Below are 11,926 nucleotides of genomic sequence, written 5' to 3'. Positions count from 1 at the left end.
CCCATATGGGCAGATATTGTATGATAATTGTGCCGAACCATGCCATCTTGCCAACGCCCACTGGATCCAACAGTCCCCATTCCTGGTTGGCTTTGACAAGTGCGTTTGAATTGCGTCCAGCTAAAAAAATAATCCATTCCAATGTACCATGCTAAAAGATTTCATTGACATTAACCTGCCGGGCAAGGCAGTGTTTCTACATCATTGATCATTACATAATTTATTTACATCTACATGACTACATTGCTACTTCCCGCATACATCACACATTGTACGTCACAGGAAATCCCAGACAGGAATGGTGTACTGGCCTTGATCCGTGGTCTGGTGGCCCAGTTGAGGATTGCTGCTAAGAAACTGGAGTGATTGAATGTCTGGAGGTGGAGCCTGCAGTAAGAAAGATCTGACTTGTCAGAAAATCCAGTTACAACTGGTAGCGCAATCCACTTGTTACAAGTTACAACTGGTATTTAATAAGTTCATGCGACATTTTACTGATCTCAGCGATTTAAGTGACATCGAAATGCAAGTTTCCCTATATACAAACTTGTTCTGAAGGGGAATGTGCGGCGGCATTATCAATGCCGAGAAATATGTTAACTAGCAGAATTATAGGGCTCTCACAGACATGGAGTAGCATCCAACAGGAATTACCTGTGTAATTGGAGGACCACTATGAAAGGGTGGTGGTTGTAAATGAGGCTGCTGAAGATGTGTTGATTCTTGAATCTAACGACATGTTAAATTGCAGCCCGTGAGGGAAAAAAGTACATAATTCTATTTTACTTCAACAAGTCATGATTTTCCAAGTTACCTGCCCAAATGGTGACATGCCTGGGAATCCTTGTAGAGAACCAAGACCAAACTGCTGTGCAACATAAGGGGCCTATATTTGCACAAGTATAATATACATCACGTCTGTTCCTCGATACATATGGGGAAAAAAAAAGCAGAAAGGATACCAAATTTACCTGCATCATATGGCTTGGTGCAAGAAACTGATTTGTTGGAGTTCTTAAATGATTTTGGATATCATTTGACACTGCAGGAGGATCAACCCTGAGTGGAATTTCAATCTCCTCAGGTTCCAGCAGACCTGCAACAGGTTAATCCGATAAAGTACTGATCATATAAAATCGAATACCGGAGCAGTGCAGGTGATGAACAAACCTTGTCTACCCTTTTTCTTTTTGTTTGGATCAAGAGGACTTTGTTGCTGACGGCGCACCTCTGTATTTTTAATTTTCTTACCAGTTGCTCTGCGATGTTCACTGCTGCTGACCTCACTATTAAGCAGATTTGGCTGATTGCCTTTCAGGACAGCACTTAAGGAAGATTTATCATGCAACTTTGCTTGCAAAAGTACCTCCACTTGTTCAACAAGCTGTTCATATTGGCTCTCCAGGAATGCATAAGCTTCAACACTTTCTGAAGCTTTTGCTGCAATTTTATACAAATTCCGGTACAATGTGTTGTACCGTCTTGACAATGAAAACTTGTGACCTTCATCTATGGCGGCAAAACCATAGTTCTCTGGAGATTCACTCTGAGCGTCTTTTCTCCATCTTTTCAGGATATAGTGTGGTGGAAGTTCTTTAATATTTCTGAGATCAAGAATTTTCAATACATGGCAACAAAGAAGACCCATGAATTCAAACTTCTTACAACTACAAACAACCATACATTCTGTTGAATCAAATCTAACAAATTGACCCCGAGGCCTGTCTTTGACAGTTACCTGGTACTCAGATATTGGTCCAATCTCGCCACAGCTATAGACCATGCACTTTGAGATCTGTTCATATTCCATCCTGAACATTTCAAAAAGTGTTGGAGTATATGAATTGGCAGCTTGCCAAAGCAGATGAAGTGGTGCTACTCTTTGTGCTATTTGAGCCCCAAGGTAGTCGGCTTGTTGTTCAGCTAGGCGTTTCTCCTCCAAAAACTTATCATAATTGTTGAAGAAGTTTTGAAGATCTATTTGTGGTTTAAGATCTGTCAGGATGGTATCCGTGTTATCACTCCTTAGTGTGGTTGCAATATCAGCACAGAACGTATCACACCCATATGGCAAAGCCCATCTTTCTCTATCCTCATACAATTTACAGAGCCATTCATTATCCTTTATATTGTATTTCTCTGAAAGGATTTCCCAGCTCGAATAGAAGTCATCCTCCTCACATTCATACAGCCACCTACTAAAATCTGATGCAAAAGTCTCCGAGCTTTGGAAGGTATCCCTCAATAACTCAGTAGCATTCAGATACAGATGCAGTAGTGAGAAGCGGTGGGTGGTCCCAGGCCAAGAAGAAGAAACTGCATCACTAAGTGCAGCAGACTGATCAGTCAAAACTGTTTTTGGTTGCTTTCCACTCATAGCAGATTTGAAGGTCTCAAACAACCATCTAAAGGATTGGACTGAGTCATCATAAATCAGCGCTGAACCAAATATTATCAGCTGCTTATGATGATTAACACCAGTAAATAACAGCAGAGGTCTCCCATAGTCACTTGTGCAATATCTTGTGTCAACACACACTACATCACCAAAGTAGTTATAATCCATTATTGATTTAGCATCAGCCCAGAACACGTTTGCAAACTGATCATCTTCATCTACTTGAATGGCGTAAAAGAAAGAAGGATTCTCGCCTTTCATCCTATGTAAATATTGACAGATGGCCTGGGTATCACCTAATTGCATATCTTTTGTATGTTTTGTCCTTGTGTAATTTTTATACTCATTTGGTATCAAAACAACTTTTGGTGGATCAGGAGGCTGTTGTACCTTTGCTAATAACTTTTGTGACTTCAAAATCTGAATGTCAATCAAGGGAGTTTCAAGATCATGATTATGATCAGCCACAAACTCAGTCACTACATATTTTGCACTTGCTGTGATCTTAATAGTCATGTGTACCTGGCAACCAGTTCTTGTTTCTGGTCTTGGTTTCTTTGATTCGATAGAAGCATTTTTTGGACGAAATCCCTCCTTGGAACAAACATATGCTCGAGATTTTGTAACATTCTTTGCTGTTTTGTCCAACCAGCTTTTTCGGACACTGAACCCTGCAGTTCCAGCATAGTTGACATAGAATTCATAAGCCTTATCCTCATTCAGAAAAACCATCCCAACCTTTGGTTCTCCCCCAGGTCCAGGGACTACTTCAATTTCTGGAACTGGTTCTGCTTCCATTGTTTTGTCTTCTTTGCTCTCCGCCTGGACAAGGGGAAATCCTGAGTGTTTAATTGAATATAACATATGCAATTGAAGCTGTTCATAGGTTGTATTACTTAAAAAAATATTATTCTAGACTTTTCTGTTACTAAACAAAATTTAGACACTGCAAACTTAAGAGGCATCTCCTATGCAGCACCTGTAGATTCTCTCTAAAAAGAAAGTTACTCCCTCCATACTAAAAAATGAAGTCGTTTTGGACAGCGACACGGTCTCCAAAGCATAACTTTGACTACTTATTTTTATAAAGATATTTATCAAAAAGTGATATATGTAAATTTTTGTCAAAGTATTTTTCAAGACAAATCTATACATGTGGTTTTCACATTTCCAAACTCAACAACTTAAAAGTTATTCATGATTTATATTCCCAATGTTTGACCCAAGCATTGTCCAAAACGACTTCATTTTTTAGTATGGAGGGAGTACACAACTAATGGGATGCTTGGTTCAAGGAATTAACCCATCCTTGATGGGATGGTCCACCATAGGAACATCCCATGAATTTTTGTAGGATCACCTTCAACTACACTAAGCATGTGCTTTTGAGGGATGAGGTGGTGATAGATCAATGCATGTGATTCCTTAAAGCAACCAAGTGGGTAGGTTGGAGTTAGGATACATCACCACTTCTTCCTCAAACAAAATAAGTCTATACATCTCGACCGGATCTTACCTTCTCCATTTTGAGATTTTGCTTCTCAAGACGTTTGGAACGCCTTTCTAAAGGCAGCTGTGAAGGCTGCAGAGCACAAGAGTACGAGAACATAAGAATAACAAGATAATTGTCATATGAAAACTGTTCATTTGCAGTGAAAGTGGAAACCATAACAAATAAAAGGGAAGCAAGCTAGTGCCTACCAATTAAGAGAATTTCGACCAATTCATCAGATAAAACAATAACAAAGACCTGGCAGGTTAAGTTAATAGATTAGAAATATGTGAGCCTACAGCCACAGTAGCATAACCAGTTAGAAGTAACCCTCCAGAATTCAGATTTAGTAAATTAAGCAAAGGCCCAGCAAGAAGAGTTACAAGATACATACTTTTTACACACAAGAGTAAATGCACAACCAAAAAAAACCCAAGACTGGTAGAAGCATGCAAAGGGCCATGAAGATAACACCACTTTCTGTAGAAATGAACTGGTATGCAAATGAGGTAATCAGGTAACGGTACATATTTTCTTGCCACATAACAATATACAACACAGGAGGAGGGAGTAAATAGGAAACTAGAGTTGTGGCGGCAGACCCTTGAGTCTAAAGGTTTTATATTAAGCAGAACTAAAACCGAATACATGAGATGTGACTTTGGTGGAGCTACACAGGAGGAGGGAGATGTGAGTTTGGAAGGTCAAGTAGTGCCTAAGAAGGATATCTTTCGTTATCTAGGATCGATGCTACAGAGGGATGGAGATATTGATGCAGACGTTAGCCATAGAATCAAAGCAGGGTGGATCAAGTGGCGACAAGCTTCTGGCATTCTTTGTAACAAGAGGGTACCACAAAAGCTAAAAGGCAAGTTTTATAGAACGGCGATTAGACCGGCTATGTTTTATGGAGCAGAATGTTGGCCTACAAAGATTCGACATGTTCAACAATTGAGTGTTGTAGAAATGCGTATGTTGCGATGGATTTGTGGTCACACAAGAATGGACCGAGTTAGGAACGATGATATACGTGACCGCTTAGGGGTGGCACAAATTGAAGAAAAGCTTGTCCAACATCGGTTGAGGTGGTTTGGCCATATCCAAAGGCGACCTCCAGAGGCACCACTGCATTGTGGAGTCCTAAGCCAAGCTAATAATGTGGGGAGAGGTAGAGATAGACCGAAATTGATATGGGGGGAGGCAATAAAAAAAGGTTTGAAAGCTTGGGATATACCTAGAGATCTATGTTTGAATAGGAGTGCTTGGAAAGCAGCTATTGAAGTGACTGAACCATGACTAGGGGCTCTTGGTGGGTTTCAACTCTAGCCTACCCCAACTTGTTTGGGACTGACAGGCTTTGTTGTTGTATAACAATATACAACACGTTCGGTTATCATTATTTCCTTGCGTGAATATCATTAGGCATAGAGTTTGTGATATTCACTTTGTTTAATGGATCAATAAAGCATGTAACCAATGTTGTAGCAACAATGCTAAGCATTCAAAATAGGCAACATGGTCAGAAAGTTACCAGCTGTTCTTCACTTGACAGAAATATACCTCCATCACCACGCTTACGCCTTTCAGCCAAAGCTTGTCTTGAAGCAATCTAGAAGGACAGGAGTACGTGACACCATATGGGAGTAAGTGCTTGTAGGGAAAAGAGTGTGCCAACTACTTTAGTATGACTCTTGAACACTTTGAAGTTTCTGATACATCTTTACATGTAAATGCTGATTATTGTCTAAAACAATTCAAGAGATACAAGAAAACTTCAGAGTTGTTTCATCCCAGTCCCTAGACATGTGGCATTCATGACTTCGACACACTAGCCTTAAGCAGTGAAAGGAAGAAAAACCCATGCATTTCCATGGTGGCATGCCGTTGGCAAGCTTACAAATAGATAACTGTGAAGAGACACCTGACACCCCCCCCCCCCCCCCCCCCCCCCACACCCCACCCCACCACCACCACCACAAAAAAAAAACACCAACCCACAGAAAGGAAAGAAGAAAAGAAAACTCTACATCTGAGATCATCTTGGGGGCTCCATGCTATCAGACAGTTACATATCGTCTTAAATATTGTAAAGTTATATATCATAATATGGCATATTGCTTTGCATATAAGCATATAAACCTCTGCTCTTAACACTGGAATAAGATGTTTTGTTATTTAACTTCTTTCTTTTTGATTCAAAAGATTCACAAATACCAATGAGCCAAGTATTACAATTTCATCAGTTTCCACAATGGCTGCATACATTTTACTCTACAGTATATGTTATCACAATTTATAGTATGCTCATCACAACTGATAGCAAATCTAAGCTGTTTACCTTGGTAGGCCTGCTGGAGGCAGGTCTGCTCTGCCGTTTAGAGCGGTACTTATTGAGTATCTTCTTTCTCTCCTCGTTACTGTACTGCGATGCCCTTACACCAAGCTCCCTCAAGACGCGTGCCTGCAGCGCATCGTCCTCCATAACGGCCTTCCTTGGCCTCCCTCTCCCTCTCTTTTCCTTCACTTCCACCTCGATCTCCTCTTCCACTCCTTCCTGATCCTCCCCCCCTTCACCCTCTTCGCCGTCACCATCAGAAGCAGCAGAAGCCTCTTCAGCTACCTCCTTCTCTGCCTCAAACCCAACAACAGACTCTTCACCATGCTCCACCACAGCCTTCTTACTCCTACCCCTCCTGGAACGCTTCCCATTCTGCAGCTCTAGCCCATTCCCAGCACCACCCAACCCAACACCTTTCTCCACTTCAATCACAGGATTGTGGCTCCTTGTCTTATAAGGCTCCCTCTTCCTCTTCCCCGGAGCAGCAGCAGCAGAAGTTCCCTCCTCCACCACCTCCTCTGCCTCCTTCCCTGCATCCGAATCCTTCCCTTTACTCCTATTCGCATAATTGCCTTTCCAGCAGAGGAACCGCTGCAGGATCTTCTCGCCGTCGCCCACCGAGCGGCGGTTGGAGCCCATGCGCGCCTTGAACCCTAGCCGCTCGCCGTAGACATAATAGAACCCCTTGGCGTCGTCGACGGAGTCGAATTCCATCCCCACCGCCGGCACGGTCGCCGCGACATCCCCGGGGGCGACCTGCAGCTCGTGGCTGTGCTCCACCACCAGCTTGGTCACCTTCCACTTCCCGCCCGCCCCGTCCTTGGCCACCACCTCCATCATCGCCCTGCACCGCTCGCCCGGCTGCCCCACCGGCGAGGCCAGAGCGTCCTCCTCGTCAGCGTCGCCGGCCCGGGGCGGGGGAGGCGGGCCCGTGGCCACCCCCGCCGAAGCGGCCTCCTGCCCATCAGCGGCGGCGGGCTGGCGGAGCGGCGGGTCGGAGCTCGCCGCCTGTGCCCGCGCGGCGGCCCGATCGACCATGCGGGGTAGGGTTTGGGCGGGATTTGAAATGGCGGGTGTTTGCGCGGCAAGCGAGGCGTGCGGAGGGGAGGGGAGGGAGGAGGTGGGCGCGGGGTTTACGTTGCGATCGGAGGTGGGAGGGGAGATCGGGTGTGGGGAGGAGGCGTCTTGCCTTGGCTGCGGCGGCCGGCGAGCGTGGGATGCGGGGGAGGGCCGGGAGTGGGGGAGTGGCCTGTGGGGATCCGATGGGCGCGCGCCAGAGCTCCGCGCACCGGAGGTCTCTCACTGTGATGTGGGCCTAGGAGCGTTATGGCCCGCATGTCATGGTGAGCAGTGTCGTTGGCGATTGTGACGTTAGAAGGGCACCGATGGGGGTCGTGGCGGCCATTGGATGAGGGAAACAGTGCGGTGCCAGTGAGTGCGCGACGCGTGTGCCGTAGGCCCGTAGCGCGACGGTGCGAGCAAGCGGGGATGGAGTGTCAGGCTGTCCCCGACGTGAGAGCCGCTCCGACACCCAAACCTAAAATAAATCTTAACACTAACACAGTACATATAATCTCCAACAAAGTATCTATATGGAAGACTCATTTTGAGTGTTAGAAAAGACATAACTTAAATTTGAGTATCATCTCTCCTAAAGATCCGTTTACAAAAAGGGTTGCCTTTTTTGTCTTGTTATTGGAGAAGATCAAAATTAGATATTGAACCATTTACCTGTAGCGTTACCCAAAGAACAAACGAGTCTTTATTTTGGATCGCGGTTGTTAGAGACAGTCTCAGTGAAAGGAAGGTGGGGAGTCTGTTTCGCACGTGCGGTTGGTGATGTGTCAAGCTGGCGATGGATAAGGTTATACAGCGCAGTTAGAGTGGTCAACTCACCGCTTCGCTTGGTCCACGTAGGAGGCTTATAGCGAGCTCTTGCTTGTTATGGTCCGGTTTGTTTTGCTGAAATTTGGCTGCTCATTAATGCTGATGCTGATTTGTTGCGATATAGAAATACTGTTCATTTGCTGAAAAGCGCTGCTGAAGTAGTGCTAAAAAATAGGGCGTACATGTACCGGTAATTTGATATATAGCGCCCGGGCCTGCTGCGACTATCTTCACGTGGGGACCGCGACGCTCCATGTCTCGCGTCCGCACCATCGCCCGTGTGCTTCATGTCCCGCGCCCGCACCATGGCGCCCCTCTACACCCACGTACATGTGGGCAGGGCCACCAGCTGCAGCAGTTGGATGCTGCAGATGGGTCCTACTATAACATATGCAACACCAAAATTTACTTTAGCAACATCTAGATGAAACACTTGCAACATACGTCCGAAACAATTGAAACACTAGCAACATACGTCTGAAATATCAGGAAAACATGCTTGTATCCATTGCAAAACATATGCAACATCCAGATAAAATACTTGCAACATACGTATAAAAAACCTAAAACACTTAAAACATACGCTTGCAACATGCATGTATATGCAACATCCAGATCTACTTTCGTAACATCCAGAATAAACACTTGCAATATACATCTAAAACAGATGAAACATCTGTGACATACACTTGAAAACACCATTGCAACATGTGCAACATCACAATCTACTTTTGCAACATCGATATAAAACACTTGCAATCTACCTCTGAAACATTTGAAACACTTGAAATAGACGCTTGTAACATGTAGTTTCAGCGCAAAACATCTTCCTGCAGCTTGGGAGAATGGATCCTCGTCGGTGTGTGGAGTTCTGTCCCGGTTGTCGCGGGCTGCACGCGAGCGAGTTCCGCCCCGGCCACGGCGAACTAGGCGGGGCGCGAGATGTGTGTGGGCGGGCTCCCGGTGAGCTGCACGTGGGCGAGCTCCACACCCGGACGCAGCGAGCTAGGCAGGCGGAGGTCTTTCTGGCCACCGACCAGACGTCCCCCCCCCCATGGTGGAGGCGACAGTGGTCTCCCTCACCATGGGCAGGCGGCGCAGCGCAACCGGTGGAGCTTATGTGTACGCGGCTAGCAGCGGCACTCGACGCTCGTGCGGACGTGGGCGCTAGCAGAGCTCGTGCGTACGCGACTAAAGGGCGGGCAGTGCGGTGGAGCTGATGCGAATGGAGAAGATAAGATGTCTCTCTTCTTTTCTTTTATTTTTTATTTTTTAAAGAAACCTAGCCTGTTCGTTTGGCCGTGGCTTGTCGTAAATGATCGTAAATTTCCAGCCGGAACAATATTTTTCTCTCACACAAACTAGCCAGCAGTACTTCTTCACGAACCAGCAACAATACGAACCAGCTAGCCGAACGGGCATGTCGATGAGAGGTGCAAGCCTGTGGACCGATCCACAGCCCAGCTAGACACGTCCGGACCGACGCAGAACGGACGGCTGTGGTGGAGCATTAGCGATATGATATGGGATGGCTAGCGCACTGATTCCTCGATACCATCATTGCGACGGGATATTCTACATCAGACTATTACTCGTATTTACGAAATGTTCTCATGAGATTCATAGAGAAATGTTGTAGTTTTTTCACATACAAGAGAGTACACCGACATTTTAGATGTTTTACCAGCTGATTTCAGTTATTCTCATTTTCAGGTGTTTCAGCTTACTTAGTCCTTCTGTTCCAAAACGAGGCAGCGCTAGCCAAATAATTATATATGAGTGATTGCCAAAGAAACAATTTTAGAGAGAATATGAAGTTAACACATTTACAGGGGAATATACGAAACGAGCCTGATTCCCTGTGTGCCTAGCTGCAAAGGTTTTTGACATTTGTATAATAGCTAATGTCTTCTTAATATGTTATTAATAATGCTGCTAGTACACGTAGCTGAATTATATGTAGTATTAGGCAGTAATCAGTAATGGAGTTGTTTTGTTTTTTAGTACTCTTTGTTTTTCTTTGCGAGTGAAGGCAGTAACTTTGAGATTGTATCCAACACCGAAATCAGCTTTGTCTAGTAATCTAACAGTTCTGTACTTCCCTCTAGTCGAGCACTTGAGCTAATTCTGTGCTTTGACTTGTGCACTAACCGGAACTTATGCCTCTGCACTGATGGTAATAATTTAACACTTGCTGCAACGCAATGCAAACTGTAATCATTGTCAAGAATTTTCAAGAAGGCGAATACACACGAGAGATAGAGGTACTGTTCAATTATACAAGGCTTCATCCAGTTTCTTTAAGTACAACAGATCACTTGCATTGCTCCTACCAGCTCCTACACCAAAAGCCATCGATCTTTCCCCGCGTACGTACTGCCCAAGTGCCCAACTGCAGAACAATCAAGAACACAAGGCACATTAATCTTCCATTATAAGTTAGTAATCAACAATAAAAAAAAAAGCAAAGCTGTTCAAGAGCTAGCCATGGATCGGATCCGGCCTTGCCTCGCCAGCAGCGATGTGCAAGCAGAAGCAGGTGCAGCAGTTAGTAGTAGCCGACGTCCTTGTCATCGACGACGAGGTCTCCGTTGATGAGCTCGCGGTACGCCGCGACGGGCCAGATGAACCCCCTGGGGAGGAGGCGGATGGCGAGCTCGACGTCGATGATAATCTCCCTCATGGCGGGCTTCTTCTCGCCGCTGATGGCGATGAGATAGCTCCTGCCGACCCACCCGATCCACCCGGCGATGTAGAGGAAGAGCAGGCCGGGGGTGATGAACTCGCCCCAGTGCCGCTGGTCGCCGCTGACGATGAGGTGGGGCAGTCCGTCGGCGCCGCAGAGCAGCCCGAACTTGCCGTAGTTCTCGAACCGCCGCTTCGTCTTCTCGATGGTGGCGTTGATGGCGAGCGCCGGGGCGCTGTCGGGCGCGTACTTCTTCAGCGACGCCGTGAGCTTCTTGATCGAGTTCTTCTCGCGCTTCGCGAACGCCTTGGACTCCTTGCACGGGGTCAGGCCCGCGATGTCGGCGGCCGCGGGCGGTGGGGAGGTGGCGGCCGAGGACAGCAGCACCGACGACAGCGCCAGCGCGGCCGAGAACGTCTTCACGGAGGACGCGAGCGACACGCTGTTGGAGCTGCCGTTGCTGTCGCCGCCGGTGGTGGAGCAGGCCACGGAGAGGCGCGCGCGAGGGAGGCGCGGCTTGGCGGCGAAGACGGCCGTGGAGGAGGCGGCGAGGGCGGCCATCTCTGCTTCTGCTGCTGCTGCGTCCGGCGTGGAGCTGGAGCTGGGGAGAAAGAGACGAGCTTATTGGCAGGGTGTGCGGGGTTGGAGCTTTGGGATCAGGAAGAAACGCGCTCGGGATAAGGAGGCGCGGCGCGAGTGGGTGAGACGGGGATAAGGGGGAGTGAGCTGGGCGCCGCGGATTGGCGCCGGGGCATCCGGCGTGGCCGCGTCGGCGCGGGCGCTCGGATTTTGTGGGGTCGCCGCCTGCTTTTGGGCTTGTGGCTGCGGCGAGGCTGCTGCGGCGGGGATTTGATTCCGGGGTTGGGCCGTGTGCTTTCCATCTGCTATATGGATGCTAAAGAAAAGGAAAGCTTGATTTTCAAGTTAGACCATGTTACCGTCGACTCTAGTGTTAATTAATTGTTACCCGCAGGATCTGTCAGTACTACTTGTTAACACCAATGCATCTAAACAACCTAGCCAATAGTCCAATTAATAGCTCAAAAATGAACTACCAAATAACTAATAAAAAATGTTAATCGACTTTCTTAAGCTAAGTGCGACTAATAACTACTCCCTCCGTCT

General features: G+C 46.7%; 2 protein-coding genes across 3 annotated transcripts; both read right to left on the bottom strand.

Annotated features, from left to right (window-relative positions):
• Positions 1-142: 142 nt before the first annotated feature.
• On the bottom strand, positions 143-7,545 carry LOC136476065 (protein FAR1-RELATED SEQUENCE 4-like). Of its 2 annotated transcripts, XM_066473851.1 has the most exons (9): positions 6,229-7,545; positions 5,422-5,499; positions 3,915-3,980; positions 2,921-3,220; positions 1,171-2,818; positions 972-1,096; positions 815-886; positions 655-729; positions 143-387 (listed from the first exon to the last, which is right to left on the bottom strand). In XM_066473851.1, the coding sequence occupies exons 1-9, from the start codon at positions 7,264-7,266 to the stop codon at positions 277-279; spliced, it is 3,513 nt and encodes a 1,170-aa protein (XP_066329948.1). In that variant the 5' UTR covers positions 7,267-7,545; the 3' UTR covers positions 143-276. The 2 variants fall into 2 exon arrangements, with proteins under 2 accessions (XP_066329948.1, XP_066329869.1); XM_066473772.1 differs by having other exon boundaries at positions 1,171-3,220; positions 6,229-7,544.
• Positions 7,546-10,361: 2,816 nt separating this feature from the next.
• On the bottom strand, positions 10,362-11,460 carry LOC136478068 (photosystem I reaction center subunit III, chloroplastic-like). The gene is made up of 2 exons (XM_066476397.1): positions 10,624-11,460; positions 10,362-10,507 (listed from the first exon to the last, which is right to left on the bottom strand). The coding sequence occupies exon 1, from the start codon at positions 11,360-11,362 to the stop codon at positions 10,664-10,666; it is 699 nt and encodes a 232-aa protein (XP_066332494.1). The 5' UTR covers positions 11,363-11,460; the 3' UTR covers positions 10,362-10,507; positions 10,624-10,663.
• Positions 11,461-11,926: the final 466 nt, after the last annotated feature.

The sequence above is a fragment of the Miscanthus floridulus genome, chromosome 1 (assembly GCF_019320115.1).
Source record: "Miscanthus floridulus cultivar M001 chromosome 1, ASM1932011v1, whole genome shotgun sequence".
Taxonomy (NCBI): Eukaryota; Viridiplantae; Streptophyta; class Magnoliopsida; order Poales; family Poaceae; genus Miscanthus; species Miscanthus floridulus.
Note: the sequence above shows the minus strand (reverse complement) of the source record. Positions and strands in the feature narration are given on the sequence as shown.